This window comes from Chenopodium quinoa, unplaced genomic scaffold, assembly GCF_001683475.1.
Source record: "Chenopodium quinoa cultivar QQ74 unplaced genomic scaffold, ASM168347v1, whole genome shotgun sequence".
Taxonomy (NCBI): domain Eukaryota; kingdom Viridiplantae; phylum Streptophyta; class Magnoliopsida; order Caryophyllales; family Amaranthaceae; genus Chenopodium; species Chenopodium quinoa.
In genome coordinates, this window is record NW_018744582.1 from 30386 (window position 1) to 51559 (window position 21174).

Below are 21174 nucleotides of genomic sequence, written 5' to 3' on the forward strand. Positions count from 1 at the left end.
TTATTCCTACCATAGAAGTCTGTTTGGCCATCAAGGCCAAGGAAAAAGGGAAGAAAATAGAAAAGAAACAAGGAGCCCCGAACTTTAAGTAGTAACTAACACACCATCAACTATTGATTTGGGTGTGTGCCACTAATGGGAATTTTGAGCACTCAAATTGAGACATTTATAGTAATTAAAGGGCAATTAATGCCACGTGTTGCACCCTAATCAATAGCGGTGTTCTAGCTACTAGTCAAAGTTTAAGGTATTAACTACACCCAAACTATAATTTAGGATGTTGTGGCCAATTTTGCCGATTTTGCCTTTTAAAAAGAGTGAGTATCATTCATCTTATTGCGTGCACCTCCTAGCTTGTAGTCTCATCAATCTAGGCACTAGCCAACCTCGGGAAGTCCTGCGCTTTGCTCTCTCTTATCCTACGAATTGAATTCCTAAGAAGATAAGCACCGGTCATTTGATTTGAAACAGAAAATATCTCTGCACGGTGAAACCCACCAAACAGAGAAACAATGGCTGCCATGAACCACCATTCATCTCCATTGTTGCTGAAAAACCCTCCTTATTCTCTAACTCCTCTCTTCAATCCTTCCTTTCCCATTCAGTTCCATAAATACCCACTTCGAATTTCTTCTGAATTAGCCCCTAAAGCTCGAATTATCGCCCGCCGAAAGGAGACTGTTCCTGTTCACCAGCTTCAACGCCCTCTTTGTAATATTACTACATTTTCTTTCCTTTTAATGCTTGCATTATTGATTTCTATTCTTGGGTAATTCTTATTTTGGGTTGTTGATCGTTTGGCTGATTTTATTTATATCTTAATTTGGAATTTGATAATCATTTTTATGATATCTTCAATGATTTAATTAATTTATTTATTTATATGATTGTTTGTGGTGGAGTAGTGGAGTATATGAGCTTGCCGGCAAGTCAATACTCAGTGTTGGATGCAGAAAGGATAGAGAGAGTAGATGATAGTACATTTAGGTGCTATGTCTACAGGTTTAAATTCTTTTCTTTCGAGGTTTGCCCAGTTTTGCTTGTTCGTGTCGAAGAAGAGCCTAATGGATGTTGTATTAAGCTCTTATCCTGCAAGGTCTGACTTCTTCTTTGCCCTTTTGTTCCATTGTTAGCGATGTTCACTTTTTTGTAAGCATTGGTTGTGTGATTCGAGGCTATATATGCTTCAATTGTCTTGATTGATTGTTTTTGTTAGTGTGAAGCTGACTAGATTGTCGAACTTAAAATAGGCATTTTCAAATAATAGAGAGGTTCTCACTTACAACTTTAATAAACTGTCATTTAATTTCTCATTATGTTAATAAGCTTATGCAAAACTCACTAGCTGCAATCTTTCAGAATTTTGTAAAATTTATTATGATTGACATTTAGTCATTTGCTTGTTAATGAATTAGGTGTTTGTTTAGAGCTACTTTGTTTATATACAAAGCTCATGTGTTTGTAGTTTGGCCTTTTGTCACTGGTGGACATGGAGGTTTTCCTTATCGTGTGATATTCTTCATGACAGTTGGAGGGATCACCGATCGTGGTTGCGCAGAATGACAAATTTGAGGGTAAGGATGTTCTGTTACAAAATTCCTATAGAGTTTTCATCTACAGCTCTAAGCCATCTTCCTCTTGTATGTGAATTGCTTTGAAATGCTTGAATTCATGTTTTTGTGACCATTAAGATTCGTTTGTTATGTATATACCTCAATACCTGATCTCTACTCTAAGTGTTCCCTGTTGAATTGAGTTTTCTAAGATTCTTATTGTTTGTATGAAACATTGACTGAGCCCTCTGGGTATTGATCTGGTCTGCTTAGGCATATACCTTAGCTGTGCTTTTTTTAATTGATTTTTGTTGACCTATAATGATTTTGACCACTATTATTTGGAAATTTGGAAGGGCCAAAGAGCTCCTAAAGGTTTGATGTAGTACTATCCTATTTTGGAGAACTCAAAGTCTCAAACAATGCAATTGATTTATTTATTTTTTGGTATATGGAATCGAACTTAGTTGATGCATAATAAATTGCAAGAATTCAATCCTAATAACTAAGCTTCACTTAGCCACTTCGGTACCAATTGGGTGTTTAGATTGCTTAGGTAGGTTTCATTCACCATTTCACCCATATAAACTAAATTAAGGTCAAAATTTACACTGCCTTTACTCAGCAATGTAAAGGTATGTTGTTCAGTTTGCTCAGGAAAACAAAAGAGATAAAAAAGGACACAAAAGTAATTAAATCTGTATATTCAGAGAATCTTAAGTCCCATGATACTTGGGACACAAATTATTTAGAGGAAACCAAAATATAACTATTTAAATAAAAGAGAACTTTTCAAGAGCTTAGATAGCTCCTTTATAAGCATGCCATGTCACAATATAGAAGATTTTAAGATAAGAGAAAAAGAGAGCTTAATTTTAAATATAGCATAACACATTAAAAATAAATATGTATATCGAATACTTTGTGTGTTTAGAAGTGCAACATGTCTATGTGGCATAGGGTAAACAAAAAATTAGCTGAAATAATATAAACACCAATAACACAACATGTCTATCTTACCCGTGTTCAAATAATATTAGTTAATTTGTCCGTTTACCTCTTCTAATTACCTCCTCAAAATTCATGCTAAGGGGACATGTTGCACCTATTATAAAGGGGAGGGAGTATAACTTTTTACACACAATTCAATAATCCACATACCAATAGAAAAGTATGGTTTATTCCAACTTATGCACATGAATATAAAAGTTCCATTCAATTTATCTAAATCTTACTAGAGCATGAGGAGTGTAAATTACAATTCTAATCCATGTGAGATAAATTGGGGTTAAATTAGATTGAATAAAAAGAGGTAAAACTTGAATATAATAAGAAAAGTGATATCTAAAGTATGATGCTTAAATAAAAGTCTTATATCGCAATTTACTATATTATACACCCAAGGAGCACCCCCGGAAACATTAAGATAAACAAAAGAAAACATGATAAAATTAACATATTGTTGCATTGAAAATAATAGTATGTTATAATGAACAACAATAACATGACACTAAATAAAAATAACATAACTATTAAGGCCTCGTGGTACAGACTTATGAGTTATGTTTAGTACAGAGTTTAATATGGTAACATTCAATTATACAAAATTAATAGGCAAAAGACACCCTAACTTGCCTAGTTGTACTGTCATCTGCAAAGAAAAGCACTCCTAAAAGGCTATCCATGTGGTTGAGAAACATTACCTTCACAATTAAACCACGAACCAGACCCACCCCCACGAAACCAAACCACGAACCAGATGCCACCCCCACGAAACCAGACCCACCCAGCCACCACCACGAACCAGACCCACGCCACCCCACGAACCAGACAAACCCAGCCACCACCACAAAACTAGCCACGTCACCCCTAAAACTAGATCTGAAACCCCTAACACCCCCACGAACCAGAAAATTTGTTTATCTTGATGAGATTGTCGAGGGACATGTTCAATTGATTTTCCATTGCCATTGAAAGATGTGGTGAAGAAGAAGATGAAAATGTAGAGGAGAGAGAAAATTGAAGGAGGAAGAAAATTGGGGAAAACCGGAGAGAGAAAGTGGGAAGAAGAATGATTTTTTGGTGAAAATGATTACAATAATCAGATTTATTAGGTAAAAAGTTAAACTAGGTTAGTGATCTAATTAGATGTCTAAGTTGTTTAAGTAAGGGTATTATGGGCATTTTGTTAGCAAAAAGTTACTAAAAAAGGAAATAAAAAAGTTTGTTGCAAATGATAGGAAGCGCCTAATTTTAGTAAATGTTGCAAATAACCGTTAACGGAGGAAGTATAATGAGTATCTTATACCAATGTGGTAATTAGGAGAGAATGGTTACACAATTATTCAACCTAGTAAAATACCACTATAGCGTTTTGTTTGTTTTTTTCGAAAATCTAGCATCTATAATTTGGATAGCTAAGCTCTTTTTGTGGTCTTTAAAGAATGAATTATAGTTGAACTAGGATTGAAGTAATTTTGGATTAGTAGTTCACAGTATTTGTGTACATCTATATTCAGTGAATCTTTGTTGGTTTATTATAAGTTTAGTTATTGTTTTGTAAACATGAGTATTTTTGTAACTTTTTCATCAGTACTGGCTATGCTACCTCTATCTTGTAACATTTGCATTTGCATGGTTGACAACTTATTCGTGAAGAAATTAGTAAAAGGACTGAAGGATACGTATAAGTTTGGAAGGTCTATCTAATAGTCTAATACTGTATTTATTGGCTCCAGAAATGTAAACATGAGATGTTGCCACTACTACTCTGCTTCTGTAGGTGAACACATTATCTTGTTTCCACCTTAAATAAAAATTGAAATGAAAATGCTTATTTCATAGTATGAATGTAGGAAAGATGCAAATGTTTAAGGTACTGGATATATCCAGAGGAATAAAAAAAATGTATGCAAGGGTTACAAATTTAACTTTCCTTGTTTCCCTTGGAATTTCCTGTATATGAAAGTATTATTTGGGCTCTGTGAAATTATAAGTTGAACACTTAAACTGGTTATGGAACTGCCTTGTATATAAAGGTGACAAAACATTCCTGGGATAAGTGGAGAACAGTTTTTATACTGTCTTTGGCATGTTATAATCATTATATGCTAGTTTTGAGTCCTTGTGTCATGCTATTTCAGGAATGCGTTGACATTGGTTTGGTATGGGAATGCAGCTTCCATGGTGAATCGTATATCTTGTGATGTGGAGCAAAGCAACTCAGAAATACAGCAGCTCACTTCTGATGCAGTCATTGAGGTAATATGCCTTTCGAGATTATGTTACAATTCTTACCCAACGGTTTAGGATTTGCACTCATTTTCTCCTGGATTTTAGGTGAGCATTGATGTACCTTTTCCATTTCGAGCAATTCCAGTACAAATGATTGAATCAAATGGAGCACGAGTACTTGAACAAATACTTGTGATTATGCTTCCTCGATTTATGGCACAGGTTTGTAGAGTTAATGCTGAATGTGCTTCCATTGGTATTCTATCTAAAGAGTTATTTCAAATGTACTCCTTCCATCTCACCTTACCCATATTTCTATGTTAGTTAATTATTATCTATTTCCTTGTTTGGAATAGGTCTGCCCAATGGTAAATCTAGGATTTTATGGATGGTGGGTCATTACCATCCACCGATCAATCAATAACAATGCTTTGTTAAAAAAAAGACACATTATACAGAGTAGAGAATCAGTCTAGGATGTTCTGCAAAAATATAAAAAATAGGAGTGATAAATGTTACTCCATCCGTTGCTTTTATTTTTCTTTACGTTTGATATTATGCACGATGATTATAGAGGCCATGGTATGAGCTCTCCAAGGCATCCTACAACAAGGACTTGCATTAGACTCGTGAGCATATGAAGGAAGATGCAAGATTAATGAAAAATGTGAGTACAAAACACCAAAAATCATGTAATTCTACAAAAGCAACAAGAAAGAAACAAACTCAAGAGAATAAGCTAGAAGCACCAAAAATTAGGGCTGGTATCCGATCCGAATCCGATCCGAAAAAACCGGATATCCGATTTTCGCATATCCGAAATTTCGGATCGGATCAGCGGATATCCGATCCGCATACTAATATCGAAATTTTGGTATTTCTTTTGGTAAAATGCCCTTGATTTGAGTTGTTTAAAATCTTATATTTTATGAACTTTCGTACTAATTATAAAAATTTAAATAAATGCAACAAATTCAAGCACAATGATGCAATAAGGTTCACTTGATTATTAAGGCAACCAAAAAATACTTGTAAAAATAAAAAAAAATCACTTCCTATAAATCCAAGATACAAATACAGTATTACATTATAATTAGAGCTAACATTCTAAGTAGGAGTTTGTTGCAAATTAGTTAATATTTTTATAATTTTATTTTATATTGAAAAATCGGATCGGATCGGATATCCAATTTTTCTAAATTCGTTATCTGAATCCGAACTGAAAATTTTCGGATATCCGATCCAAAATATCCGAAATCGAAAAAACCGGATCGGATATCCAATTTTTTGGATCAGATCAACCGGATCACGGTTCGGATCGGATTTTTTGCCCACCCCTAACAAGAATGGGGATAATATCACAAGAAAGGAACTATTAAGGGGATAATGAGGTATAAAAGTGGTCTAAAAGACCACTTACTTATAAAAAACTCCTCAACTTACTTTTTTGCTCGTCTCCAAGCAAGCAAAATTAAACATAAAACGAAGACTAGATGCAAGAATATACTCTAACTCACTTTCGTAAGAATTGTGGTGGTTTTTAACATAAACAACAAGCCTTGTAAACCCATACATCGCTATGGAGGGTAAGTATACTCTCACAAGGGTTTTCAAAGAATTTAATGCACAACTCTTGAGTCAAGACAACCAAAGACAAGAAGAGGTGAAGAAAAAGGAGCAAACGAAAACAACACAACATTTTTGAACTTTTCTAAGAGATAAGCATAGATGTATGACAATTTTTTTAAGCAGTAAGAGTAAGCACGTTATTGAATGCCAAAGGTTAATTGAAGGATAAACTATGCTAAATGTAGAGAACTCAAACAAGCTCCACCACTTCGCTTTAATTTTGTGGTTGGCTTTTTGTTGATTTACTTGAATTTTGTGAGAGGTTCACCTAAGAGGAGAGAGAAGTAAGTACATCTAACACAATCAAACCACATTCTCTCATCTAGATTCAATTTTGCCCTTCAATGTAACTTCTCTTTACTCCACAAAAGAGCCAAAACAAAGATGGGAAATTAGGAGCAAGAAGAACCCAACATCTTACTGAGTCATGCTTTCTCCATATGCTTGAAATCTAGCTCCCTCACCAACTATTGACTCAACCAATCTAAGGTCTAAAGGACTTTATTGGGTTGAAATGTAGGCTAAGGAGAAAAGGTGTGGAAAAATTTAGAAATTGGAGTTAGCCTAATTGTGAAGCAAAGGGTGATCAATCCTCAGATTCTACATCAAACTTTCTACCAACTTTCAAACAAAAATAACAAAAACAACAAAAAACTTGGAAAATTTGATTTCCTTAACCTTCTTTGCAGAAAGATACTTTTGATTCTTTTCCTTTTTTCACGCACTTTCTTGTTTTTTTGTTTTCTTCTTTTTCGTCTTTTTCTCTTTTTTATTGAATTTTCCTCGTTAACTATGGACGGCTATTTCTTTCTTATTCACTTTTATTGAATTCATAATCACAATCTTGATTTCCATTTAATTCCTCTTTTTCAACATTCCATCACAAATTAGCAGCACAAACCTTTATGGCCTAAAAACTTCACAAAAACTAAGGGTGAAAGTAAAACAATTTACTATCCCTAGGGATTGAACAATTGAAATTCATATTGGGATCAATTACTACCCATAGGGCTTCAAATCCACTAATGAGAACGACCCATAAATTTTGGATCGATGGGCCCTTACGAGTTCAGGACACAAATTACCATTGCATAGACATATCTTAGAGTCGACCAACGACATTCCAAGAGCATGCAAACTCTTAATTCTTAGGAAGAAATGCATTCAAACATATATATCCCTCTATAACACAAATATGAGACAAAGCAATATTTACAAGGCTTTTCTTGAAAGGAAATTTTAGCATTTTCGATTTTTCTCCCATTCATTTTTTCTTTATATATTAAAGATGGATCAAGCAAGCAACTAAATTCTAAAAGCAAAGATTTACGGAAGCTATAGTGCATGAATCATGCAACATCAATCAATCTAAAATAAGATCATGACATCAACAATGATCAACCACTAATCTCATCAGCATTAAACCATTTAATTTCCCTTAACTATCCTAGAAGTAACAACCACAAGAATTGTTAGCACTTTGTTGAAAGAAATGGACAGAAAAGAAGGGAAAGGAAATGGAGGGATTGATTATCTTTCATTTGGATAACAAATGAGGAAGGAAAGGAATTGGAGAGAAGAGAGATGGAAGGATTAAATTGTAAGAAATTAATCTCTCCAACAATGGAGAGATTTGGAAGGAAAACTCATCTTTCTTCCCTCCCCTTCCTTCCTCTTCCCTCCCCTTCACCTCCCTCCCCTTCTTTTCTTTCCCATTTCTTAATCCAAACACAACGTTGGTGAGATCGTTCCACCTTAACTCCTTTATGGTGTGTTTGAATTAGGAAATGGGAAAGAAAAGAAGGGGAGGGAGGTGAAGGGGAGGGAAGAGAAAGGGAGGGGAGGGGAGGGGAGGGAAGAAAGATGAGTTTTCCTTCCAAATCTCTCCATTGTTGAAGAGATCAATTATTTACAATTTAATCCCTCCATTTCTCTCCCCTCTAATTCCCTTACTTCCTCATTTGTTACCTAAATGAAAGATAATCCATTCCTCCATTTCCTTCAATCCAAACAAAGTGCAAATGTGATTCGAAATAAAATTCCATCAATCCTTTTGCTTCTTTGACTTTCGATTTGACTCCAGTGGAATTTTCTCATTGCACTAAAGGTTAACAATAAAACTCCAAACACAAGCAGTTAGTTTTTAAATAAAGAAAGAAAGACAAGAAGAAAAAAACCTAGGAAAGACTACTATATAAAAGGGACTCAAAGAGCCTTACATTACTCTAAAAGAAAAATAAAGCTATGAAACCAACAAAAACAAAGCTAAGAAAAACAATTTGGATTAAATGGGTTTGAATTTTGAAAATTGGGAGAAAAGATAGAGATAGCTTTCATCAAATTGCAAGTCTTCGATTGAAAAAAAAGGAAAAAAAATCATTGATTGAAATGGGAGAGAGAGCAAAAACACCAACAAGCTTAGCAAGCATGCCCCGCATGGAAAAAGGTTTCCAATGCCCTTAGATAAAAACATTACAAGAACACCCCTTAGTTAGTGGAAGATTTTCTTTTCCACAATTTTGTTCAAATTGGTAAATTTTATCCTAAATCCCAGCACATTAGTAGTAGTTTGTATTTTCTAGCTCTCATATGGTTTGTTGGTGAGCTACAGGAGCATATCTTGTGTGTGTTGTAAATATTTATGTTTTTGCTCTTGTTGATAGTGATTTCCCTTTTTGCAAAGTAATGATTTTTATCTCAAAAAGTTTAACAGAAATATCCTTATTAGGGGAATTGGTTTTACACATCCTTGCATCCGTACCCCACCATATAGTTAGTTCTGATGTTTGGCTTTGTATTAGTTGTACAAGTTAGACTGATCACTTACCTTTTATGGTTGTACAGCTTGTTAAGGACTATCAAGCATGGGCTTCAGGGGATACCTCAAGGCAACCTCTTGGAACTGGTCAAATTTAACTCCGGAAGTCATAGTACTGTCGTTCATTCACCTCCTACCCAGTGGAAGTGTTACCAGACCTTTTCTCTATTGTCAGATAACTTCTTCTAGACAATGGAGGAAGAACATAAACAACGTTGGGAAATCATTTGTAGTATAGTTTTAGTAAAAATTATTAATAACATATTAAGAGTTAAATCTCATACACGTGTATATTGTCGAAAGTGTCTCAGAACTCTGGAGTAAAAGCCCTGTTATGTTGTATTTGTTCTTATTATACACTGTAACAGTCATTTTGCTTTGGCATTCGAGAGACAATGTAGGTGAGCATGATACGTTGTTGTTAATTTAGTTATTTAAGATTAAATTAGCTGGAACTGCGTGGCCTAGTGCAATGCGCCTTTAATCATATGATTGTAACCTGCTCGATTGGTTGCTTTATGGTGCATCTAGTGGATAGGACTTCAATCCCGTCTGGCAAGGTTGCAATTCAATCTACGCAGCGCAAGCTCATTAAAAAATAGTTATAAAACGTTCAGATTAAAACAAGAAGATTTCGTACAAAGTAAATCATAATTCATTATTCTTTGTAATATATAGATTTCGTACAAAGTAAATCATCATAGTCTAGGGTAGGGTCTCATTATCAACGTTATGGTTCCGTTTGTCTTGACGGAAAACAATTTTTAGGAAATAATTTTCCCATTTTCTAATGTTTGATTTTAAAGGGTGGAAAATAACTTTTGCAAAGGTTCGTAAGTGTAGAAAACATTTTCCCTTTAAAGAGAAAGGAATACCATTTTCCCTTTAAAAAAAAGGAATACCACATTTTCCTTCCTATTCTTAAATCTTAACATCCCTTTCCTCTCCTCCCATCCATATCTCGCCCTTTAACTCTTGATTTCCCGTTCCTCCATTTTTCTTGCAAGGAAAACAAATAACGGAAAACTATTTTACCATAATTTGTTCAGTCATAACAAACGAAACCTACATGCGCCTACAGCTGAAAATACGAATTCACAAGCACGAACAAAGAAATGGAGAGCTGTCAAGAGTAAACAACTCAGGCCACAAACAAATGGCTAACTATAATGGATAAAATCTCATAAAATCTTCAAATTCAGGTGATCAATCTCATGAAACCTTCAAATTCAGGTGATCCACTATCTGCAATAGTGGGGAAAAGAAACAGAAGGAATCAAATAAATATTTCTTTCATTCATTCATTTCTCATTGTTTTAAGATTACAACGGCAAACTTTGCTCCTAATTAATCCTGTCCCTACACGAATACTAAGCAAAATGAACACCATGAAGCGGTAACCAACAGCCATTAAAAAGAGCACCAACAAATTATTCCATTTAGCGTTGATGTTGGAGGAGATATTATACGCACTGCTAACCGCCTGATATCCTGATATGGCCCTGACTTCTCCTACTGCAAAATTTGTGCCTACGTATTCATTCTCCAAAAGTCCCTGGAATAAGAAGTATATAGAAGGGTCATTCTGCTGTGTAATTAAACTAAGAATTCTATTTCCAAGGGACTCCCACAAGAAGCAAAGGAGTAATCGCAGACACACTTTGAGGCAGAGACATGTTGTGGCTCAATTGCCCACACTAAAATCAATTTTTTTTTTCTTTTTTTTTTTAAAAATATTCATCTCATACATTTTCGGAAATTTGAGCTATCTTTCAAATTAATTTAGCCTATTGCCTCTAGTAAAAAAAATTAATCTTGTTTTTTCCCAATAATATTTTTTCCTCCTGCATCCGCACTGGATACACTGACGTGTACAGATCAACAAAAAAAAGTAGCCCATATAAATATATAGATATTAAAACCAAGAAAGGTACTGGGTAATCAATACATCATACCAACCACATACAGTAGGCAATCCAACTCTGTTAGCTCAAATTGGAAAAGCACAAAGGAGAGGAGAAACTTGTACTTGCCTGAATGGAGTACGTGTGAAAGGCAATGTAGGACAAAGGGTAAGTCCATATCGATACAGGCAAATCACTACGGATCCTGAAGTACCCAGCTGAGAGCATCATCATGATCTGAATGCAGAAAGTACTCATTCGGTAAGCATATGACGTGAGCTACTGATCAAACCACAATAGAGCAATGGCTTGTTGCTCAAAAATTCTTATCACAAATTCAATCATAATTTAAACCAAGTCTCATGCAGTAATCTATATGTACTTGAAACCTATAATATACCCTCAGTTCCAAAACTTGAGAGAAAAAAGTGGGTTTGGGCCCAAGGTCAAGTACTACAGAGGAAAAGGGGGTAAAAGTAGAGTGTTATTTGAGCGGGGACATCCGTTATTTGTATGTTAACCTTGAGCTAAGACGGAGGGATAGTGGCTGTAAAAAAATTCTATACATGTATGTTATGATCCAGCATAATATGAATGATTCTAAAGATGAATAATGATTTTGACTAATAAAGCTTAAGAACTGGAAAATGTAAGCTGACATCCAAAGGGAGAAGAAGATTAACTTTGCATTAAAATCTGAAAAATAAGAAAAGTAGTACAAGCTTTCGAGAGGCTTGTTCTCTCCCTAACCATCATTCAAGAGGTTGGAGCTCTCCAAAGTATTTCTACTACTAAACAATATCCAGCATGACTTCTCCCCATCTGATGACTATTAGCAGAATAAAATTAGACTACCCATTATGCTCCTCCCTTAGGTCAGTTTGTTAAAGTATTATCATATGAAATGAATTGTAATATGTTTCCAGATCATACTAGAAATTCATCAGCATAAAAATATAGACTATACATCACTTGAACCACCATGCCAGCAGAATTTTTTAAAAAATTTGTCATTCCATATTTTGAATACTTCCACTGGTGACTGTCATATTTTAAGGGGGTTAGTTTGTCTAGACAACCATGAAAAATTGATTTAAAAAAATCGCACACAACAGTAGTGAATAAACTATCCACCACAAGGGCTAACTATCAAAGTGCACCCTGCCCATAGTTACTCCTGAAAAACTTGAGATAAAGCATTAATAAATAGATGAGAAACCAATAGTAATACTGCAGTGGAGAAAAGTTCAGATGTTATGGGCAGTACACAGGCAATTCATCAGAAAAGGGATCAGCAAAGACTCACATGTACAAGCACTAGGGTCAAAATGCTCCAGAAAACATCTAGCTGGAAGGCCGCAACAGTTAGCAGTAATCCTTCATTGACCAGAAGGCACATAAAGTAATTCAATACAAAGTACATTAACAAGCTGAATTCATCTCGTAATCCAATCAAGAAATAGAAAGCAAGGCTTGATGAAATAGAAATCAGGAACAGGAAAGGTATGCTAGATAAGAGTTGTCCAATAAGGAAAACAAAAGCTCCAGAATGCTTATTTGATTCTTCACAGCTATATGTCTGCACAGCAAACACACTAGGATTAAAATTAATAACCAAAGGACGAGGATGGAACTACAAACCAGAATAGTTTCACCCTGAAGACTAAGAAGAATATGGCATGACTGAAAAGAATAAAAAGAACCATTGAATGTTGAATTAGAAAGCTGAAAGATTGATAAATTTTGAATCTTAATCCATACAAAAGGTGGGAGTCCTAACCTTTATTTCTTTCATGTGTGCTCGCATCCCAGCAATGCTTAGAAGAGATGTAAATGATACAAATACAAATATAGCGGCAACTCTAGCCTGTAGATCAAAACAAGGAAAGCAATGGTAAATGAAAAGTAAAAAAAAAAAATGAAAAAAAAAATCTTTCAAGAAAAAACAACTTTAAGCCTAGGAATGAGAGCATATGCACAAACAGTTCAGAAGGACCAAACTGATACAAAAACAAGCTTGTGTTATATGAGCAATTAATAGCTTGAGATTTTTTATTTTATTTTAAGCAACTCCAAAACCCCATAACAAAGGTTAAAATCAAATGGATTTTGCAAAAGGTTCCCAACCAAAGAGAAATAATGCAGAAAAAAGGAATGAATATGGTTGCCAATCACGATACAGCATCAAGTCAGAGAAGATCCAAAACCCCCATATCCACTCATTTGGTTGCATGATATGTCTCCATTGTATCCAGTGCTTCAAAGATAAATCAAATGAAAAACTTCAATTGACTATTTATTTTTAATGATCCTTCCTTAAACACCAAATTTGCAACTGGACTAAAGTTGTTGACTGAAATCATCGCTTTGCCCCTGCATCATTTGTGCCTCAGTCATTACAAATTTAACAATCAACAACTAGGATATCAAGGGTGGGGTGGGGACAAAAATTCCCAGCAGTAATACATTAGTGTTGAATGTTATCTGTAATTTAAAATTCCAGGGTTATACAGGTTATGAATACGAGAGAAACAAAATGGACCAGAAACCGCTACTAAAGTTATGGTAGGGGTGGGGATTGGGAATTAGCTCATAAAGTGCACATTTAAAACCAATATCAACCCCCCGCCCCAAAAAAAAAAAGAAAAAGAATAAAAAAAAAAAAGCAATATGGCCACAAATGTAAAGCACAGCAACACCAGAATATAGAAATTTGTAGCAACTTACCACAACAGAAGACAAAGAATGCCCCAAGCCTGAAAACACAGTACCAATACAGAGAGCCAAAAGCATATAGAGAACCAAGCGAAGCCAGTAATATTTCCATTCTCTGGACATAATTAGTAATGATCTCCAGGTCAAAACAGCAATCCGGGTAGCCCAGCCTGCCCTTCCTTTGCTTTTGAGAAGAGGACCTTCCTGAAGAGAAAAGTTCACAAAAGAATTGACGTAAAATTCATTTTGTTTTCTACTTTGTATAACTGTAGAGTCACAGTTCTTCAGGGAACAGCTCATAACAAATTTTCGTTTAGCGCTCATGAATAGTCACTCTAAGCAACCAATGAGAAAATTACATGAAATGTGATAGTATCTGTGTTGGTTTAGGAACATAATTAAAATTATCACTATAAAATATGTATGCCACAAATGAGGCAACGATTTACGACTGTGTCAGTGTATATACATATGAAATTCCTAAAAAAGTGTCATAACATTTTAAGTTTTCCTTTTTTTTTTTTTTTTTTTTTGGTCTAGTTTATGGAGGTAGGTGAAGTTATACTTCCTCTTACCCAAAAGTTGGCCCTTCTTGAAAATTGAGACTAATTTTTAGGATGGAGAGTGAATGACATATGACTATATGACAAATAAAAGTGCAAAATACATGCAGTGGTTCAGCTCACATATTAATACTTTACAAGTATGTTGTATATCAAAAGTTAAAAGAAAGCGACCAAACAAGGAAATGAAAGGAAAGAGAAAAGAGGGATCTAGATAGACTAACATATAGCAGCAACAAACCTTTTCAGTGAGCTTTATAATCATTGCCTCAACAGCAGCCGCATCTGCGGATGACTTGTAAGTTGCTTCAAGGGTACGAATAGCTACAGCAGTGTCCATATTCACTGATGACAAGTCGCCATGGTCATCCTGATCAAGTTTATTAATATCTTTATGACTTTAGTTCAAACATGAGTAAGATAGCTACAATAGCATAGATGGAAATCGAATGAATTGTGATGATCCAAAGATAAGTAAACTACATGTAATTCTATACCTGTAAGTTTTTACACATTGCAATAATCCGGTCAAAGTCTGTATTGATTGCTCGCAAAAAATGATCAGAAGGACTTTGCATGATAGGGCATGGAAATCCAGCATTGGAGAAGTGCTTCACCAACAAAGAAAAATTATTTAGTTACACAGGAAAATGTTCATTTAAGAGTTGGTTTCAAAAAAAAAAAATGTTCATTTAAGAGTTAGTAGCTTCTGGAATAAAAAATAGAGATTTACTACCAAAAATTAGTTATAATTGATCCCAGAAATGTTGTACAAAGAAAGAAGAATTAGAGTGCATGTGTCTACTTTTCAACACTAAATACTAACAATACATTGGTACTCTAAAGTTTGGGAGTGCAGATTAGACTGCTTGTACAATGCAAAGCAAAGAGTACCCAGAAGGGAAATGGTAACAGAAACAAACCACTTGACAAAAATCAATCAAATTTGAGATTTTTGAAGGCTGTAGTAGACTGATTTGGGAATTTCAGATAAGGAAATGAGCTTCATAAATGTAAAGACACAGAAAAAGTCACAATTTCAAGTTTTCAACATCTTATTGAAATTTACCTGCAAACAAGACAGTGTTTCCCCAAAAAATAGGGTATTTCCATTTGAGAGTAGGCAGATTCGATCAAAGAGGCCAAAGACTTCTGTACTGCTCTGGTTTAAGGTGAATATAAGGGTGCACCCTGTGGTTGCAAGCTTCTTCAATGTAACCATCATAAGAAGTGCAGAAACACTGAAAGACAAGAATTCATTAACTTCTGGCAAACAAACGATACATTAAGTTAGTGTTAATCATAGCAATTTCCAGCACAACACTTCCAGATGAGGCAGCAGAAAATTGTTTATGGATCTAATTGGAAAGAAAAGGCATGGCAAGCCACAACAACCCACTAGGCATTAAGCCTCAAGCATCGTGTTATGAGATATTATTGATATCAGGAGACCCTTTAGTGTTTCCGAACTCAAGCACCATTTTAGTTGACAGATTGTTAATTTATTTTTTTTTTTTAACATCCCCAACTTTAATTAACATAGCTTCCCAAGGACACAATAGTTTTAAAATCCATCTAAGACTCTCTAAATCATCAGCAATGGAGTATCAAAAACCAAAAAGTCTTATGAAAATTTTAGCCTCAATAACATGCATGTGCTTCTTCAGATGCATGAAAAAAAAATCCTGACATCAAAATCCATTTTTTAATGCAAATCTCATCGTATTATCTGATACTAATGGTAAAAGCTCACGAGTTATTGAGACAGCGATATATTCATGTATAGTACAAAAATACTTCCCAACCTTTTGCATAAATATACTTTAAGGACAAAGGATCCATTTTAGCAGCATGAATATGTGTATTAAATGGATACCATATTAGAGTTAAATGAGTTAAACAACAGATCTCTTGAAATCAGCCATTTCTGCATCAACATATTTATAAAACTCAGACACCTGAACAACAGATCTATAGATAGCAGCACTCTATGACCGGAAAGAAGAATCTTACGGCAGATAACAAGTGTTGAAAAGTCCTGAACTTTAGCACTTAAGGCCTAAGGGAGTCATTTGTCTGTATATGAAAGCATTTTATTGGAAAAGATCATTACAGAGCATTTCAGTTGGTTTGATCCAGTAAGGAACACAGTATTAATGAGTTAAGGAGGGGAAAAGAAAAAAGAAATCTAATGTACATCAGCAGCACCTGTTTAGATGATAGAGAGGCTCGTCTATAAAAAGGAGATGTGGTCTCATCACAAGCTCCCTGGCAATGCTAATTCGCCTTCTCTCACCACTACGAAGACCTTTCATGTAACAGTGCCCACCTATTAGTTTGTTTGCATAATCACCCAAAGACATGGAAATGATTGCATCTTCTACTACATTCTTTTTCTGACAAATGAACCCAGGAAGCTGAAGCAGTGCTGAATAATAAAGGAACTCTCTAACAGTTAAGGATCCAATCAGTGTGGTTTCCCTTTCTACATATCCCTGCATATGGAAATTAAAAAGCAGATCAATATTTTAATGCATTGCAGGACATCCCAATAAGTAGACATAGCAACACAAGATCCAAGAACAGCAACCGAAAAGGCCAAACCACCAACCTAATACTTTAAAAGGTTAAAAAGAAATCACTGAATGAGAGGAAGGACTATGAAGAAGAATTTTCATCCCCTCTACTGAGAGAATTGTATTTCTTCCAGTAAGTCATTCTTATTTTACAGTTTTTTCTCTCATGGTCAATTTCTGTTCTAGCACAAAGCCACAAAACTTACAAGGAGCTATGTGGGTCCTGGAAAAAATTTCCCTTAATGCATGGAAAACAGACTTTAGGCACCAAAGATTTCATGGAAGAAGCTCATTACTCTTTAATATTTTCTTCCAGACAATTAATCTGAATTTTTTTTTTCCCTTATAATCAGGAGCAATATTACATTCTAAGTCTTGCAAAAAGCCACAAACAATCCATGGAAGGGGCTATATAAGCACCAACAACATGGCAAATCAATTTGTGGCACCAACTACTTCTATTTAAGAAACTAACGACTCTATAAAGTGAAGACAGAAGGTCACACACCTTTAAATGTTGATTTGACATCAAATTGTAAGAAACATCAATAGATCTGAAAGTCAAAATAAAATCTAATCAAGTAGAAGGCTAGAAGCAAACATTCACATCATTAAACTTCATCCTTCTCCATATTTGTAGCGTATCAAAAGTCACAGAACTAGGATGCCCTCATACAAATCCCAAGTCAAATGTTCCCCAGATCAAGAACGACATCATCTAAAACAAGACAAACAAAGAAACACGGAAAGCCTTAAGCTCACCTGGTCATATACCAGAAAGTTTCTTTCACAAAAACATCGATATGTGCCAAATAAAAACGATGACATTATAAGTCTTCTATTTCTATCAAGAATCCCATGTGTTCTTTAAAATTATTAGCAGATACAAACTGGCCAAGAGAAGTGGTGAGGGAGCCAATGTACACTGGACATCCTTATATTAATTATGTCCTTCTTTGCTTCTATGAGTGCATTAATTCTGTACAGAGATAAATCTTTACATAATGATTTGCCATAAGATCACAGTTATATATAATTCATTGTGTTAGAATATGAGAGCAGCCTAGGTTAGGCAAGGTAAACAATTTAGGTAAGTACAAATAGAAAAATCCAGAAACATTGTAAGCCTGTCATATAATTATAACCAACATAAGCATATCATAAAGGAATTTATGAAAGCAACAATTAAATATTTTATACAATTGGTTTATAGTATATCATGGTTTGGAACTCACATAGGACCCATAAGGTAAGTCACATTTCATTCCATTGACAAATATATCACCATACATTCTAGCTGAATGAGGCAGTCTCCCTGAAAGATAAAAATAAAAATAAACAAAAATAAAAAATAAAAAAAAAACAGAAACATTACATTAGCCCTAAACTCAAAAACCTCACAGAAAGTATTACAACGTGCTCAAATTTTACTAATAAGAAACTAAATATTCAAACCTGAAAGAGCCCTCAGTAGGGTAGACTTCCCAGACTTGGCAGGACCCATGATAACTGTCATTGTTCCTGGTAATGCATAGCCAGTAGAACTCTTTATGACTTTGTCAGAGTACTTTCTTTTACTCTTTATCATTACAGTTAAATCTTTCCAAACAACCGAAGCTCCTGCCACCTTTCTCGTAACAGATACACCTTCATGAGCATAAGGGGAAGGCAGTGAACCACTATTGAGTTTTGACAAAGTTGGCGAACCAGGAGTGGTGGCGGCATTAATTGAGTCAACCCCCTCATCCACCCTAACATCAATATCTGTATCATCCCCCCAGTCCGGAGAATCCTCAAAGGAGATAGGTTGCCTCAGCGAACCAGGTTTCCTCAAGTAGAAGAAATTACTCGAAGGCACCCTACTGGTAGCAGGACTACTAGCTGAGGAAGATGAAGACCTATAATTATCTGATTGGGACTGTATTTCTTCCATTTTCAACTTAAATCATTCACTACTCTCTAATCCTTCAATCCAGCCACTACAGTCTTTTCAAACAAAATTCATCCAATATTCTACAATACAACTAACAGTAAAAATCAGGAGCCAACCTGTAACAAAGGAGCCAGTATTATAGGAGGAAAACAGAAAAAACATACGAACCCCAAAAAAAGTTGTAATTTTCACTATTGTCTAATTTAATTTGAGCACCCACTTAACCCATATGAGCAAAATAAGCAACACCCAAAAGCTGAAATACACTATACACCAACACACATTATATTACACAATCATAGTATATTAGCAGAACTATACTAAAAAGATAATTAATTTGAATTTGAGATACCCAATTAGTCATAAGAACAAAATATCAAATACCCAGAAGCTGAAACACACATTAAATTACACAAACATACTATATTAGAAGAACTATATTAAAAAGATAATAAACTTGAATTTGAGACACCCAAATAACCCAGAAGCTGAAATACACCAAAAACCCAACAAATTACAAAATGGGTTTTAAAAACTGCCCAAATAACATGCAATAATGAAATATCAATAAAGATTATAAACTATTAATTCAAAAAACAGATGCATTTAACATGAGAAATGGCTTTAAAAAACTAACCTTGTTGAAAGATGGATCTGATGAGTAAACTAAAAAGAGTGAAGAAGGTATGAAAGTAAGAAGTGCGAGGCTAAAAATGGAAAGGGAGTGAGAGACAGAGAGTGACTGCAGAAGGACAAAAAAATTCTTGACTTGCTTTAATTTTACAGCTAATTGTTGTTTGTAATGAAAGAAGTATGCTTTTTTGGTCTTTTTTGCTTGGTTTTTTTATGTGTATAATATAATTCTTCTTTCTTTGGTTAGTGGGTTTCTTTTTTGGAGAAAAAATGGAATATAATCGTTGTTTTCTCATCATTTCATTCAAAATTTTACTTGAAGGTTTCTTGGAAGAGAAAGACACGAGGCATTATTACGGGCAATATTTGCGGAAGCAAGGCGCCTAATGTCGGTACTTCATTCTAGCTTAAGGCTTAAACAATCTATAATAGCATAATCCTTTTTGGGATTCAAAGGGTCTTTAATTTGAAAAGCGATACTCGGACTATGGCAAGGACATAGTAAAGTAAAGTCGAGGCTCTAATTGTTGGTTTTGGTTTGAAGGGTACGACTCGTTGGATGTTTAAACAGTACTTGTCATGCCGATATTATTAAATGAAATGATGTAAGTTGTATTGCAATGTGAGTGATTCGTAGTAGTAATGATAAGTTTCAATAAAGGCTAAGCATGAGCCTACATCAAAAGAGAGTATGACTATAATCAAAGCTTACCAAGGTTTCATCCTAAAATCAATTGGTGATAGGTGGAATAGCCCACTAATTTAAAATGTAAATTTTTTTCCTCCTAAATCACATGTAAGCTACGTTTTTTCACTCCTCCTCACTTGTGCAATTAGTATTAGGTACTACTGGCTCATGGTATTCCAACATATTAATTGAAACAACATATCTAAAAAAAAATAACGTAAAAAGCTGTGAGAGTATATAAATGAAAATAAACCTAAAATAGTCAAATTTTCAAGTTCATTTCTTTCTCCCTACCTTTTCTCTCTCTAATTTCTCAACCCACCATTTTAGCATCACCTAATCCTTCATTCTTCTCAACAAAAATCACAAAAATTCTTTTGATTATTATTTTAACCACTCAAACAAGCACAAAATTGCTCAATCGAAGTTGAAAATCAATTTCACTACGTATAAAATGGTTGATATTCATGAATAATATAAAGATACGACAATCGTGAACAAGAATGAGAAAAACAAAGTAAGTAGATTTAAATTTGTTTTTGATTTTAATTTAATTGATTGAAAATGTACTGCTAATTTGAACTAAATATGTTAATTTGATTTGATATAATTAAATCTATGTTATTTTAGAATTTTGCTAAACCTTTGTGTTATTTTATGCAATATGTTATTTAATTTTACTAATTAAAATACTATGTAATCTTACTAAAACATTATGCTATTTTACGTAAAATCCAGTGTTATTTTTCTAGCTAAAAAACCTTGTTATTTTGTTGAAACCTTATGTTATTTTACTTATACCTAACATCATTTTCCTAAAATCAAAGGTTTTTATTTAACTTAAAGTCACATGTTATTTTGCTAAAAGTATGTGTTATTTTATATAAAACCTTGTGTTATTTTGTTAAAAAAATTATGTTATCTAAAA

At 34.3% G+C, this 21174-nt stretch overlaps 2 protein-coding genes across 2 annotated transcripts; one reads left to right on the top strand and one right to left on the bottom strand.

The window, feature by feature from the left end:
* Positions 1-346: 346 nt before the first annotated feature.
* On the top strand, positions 347-9682 carry LOC110699155 (uncharacterized protein SYNPCC7002_A1590-like). The gene is made up of 6 exons (XM_021876640.1): positions 347-711; positions 906-1096; positions 1529-1574; positions 4732-4814; positions 4893-5009; positions 9261-9682. The coding sequence occupies exons 1-6, from the start codon at positions 513-515 to the stop codon at positions 9330-9332; spliced, it is 708 nt and encodes a 235-aa protein (XP_021732332.1). The 5' UTR covers positions 347-512; the 3' UTR covers positions 9333-9682.
* A 671-nt stretch (positions 9683-10353) lies between these two features.
* LOC110699156 (ABC transporter G family member 3-like) lies at positions 10354-19952 on the bottom strand. Its single transcript, XM_021876641.1, has 12 exons — positions 19563-19952; positions 18448-19041; positions 18228-18307; positions 16625-16911; positions 15486-15657; positions 14914-15027; positions 14658-14786; positions 13866-14057; positions 12919-13005; positions 12445-12717; positions 11268-11375; positions 10354-10789 (listed from the first exon to the last, which is right to left on the bottom strand). The coding sequence occupies exons 2-12, from the start codon at positions 18923-18925 to the stop codon at positions 10532-10534; spliced, it is 2178 nt and encodes a 725-aa protein (XP_021732333.1). The 5' UTR covers positions 18926-19041; positions 19563-19952; the 3' UTR covers positions 10354-10531.
* Between the last annotated feature and the right edge of the window lie 1222 nt (positions 19953-21174).

What these genes read in the sequence shown, in the direction of transcription:
- LOC110699155 (XM_021876640.1), top strand. Translation starts at nt 513, where the DNA reads ATGGCTGCCATGAACCACCATTCATCTCCATTGTTGCTGAAAAACCCT. An exon ending in TTAAGCTCTTATCCTGCAAG is followed by an intron (nt 1,097 to 1,528) that starts GTCTGACTTCTT and finishes TCTTCATGACAG; the next exon opens with TTGGAGGGATCACCGATCGT. An exon ending in TTCCTCGATTTATGGCACAG is followed by an intron (nt 5,010 to 9,260) that starts GTTTGTAGAGTT and finishes ATGGTTGTACAG; the next exon opens with CTTGTTAAGGACTATCAAGC.
- LOC110699156 (XM_021876641.1), bottom strand. Translation starts at nt 18,925, where the DNA reads ATGGAAGAAATACAGTCCCAATCAGATAATTATAGGTCTTCATCTTCC. An exon ending in ATTCTTTGTCTTCTGTTGTG is followed by an intron (nt 13,006 to 13,865) that starts GTAAGTTGCTAC and finishes TTTGATCTACAG; the next exon opens with GCTAGAGTTGCCGCTATATT. An exon ending in TGACCCTAGTGCTTGTACAT is followed by an intron (nt 11,376 to 12,444) that starts GTGAGTCTTTGC and finishes TTCTGCATTCAG; the next exon opens with ATCATGATGATGCTCTCAGC.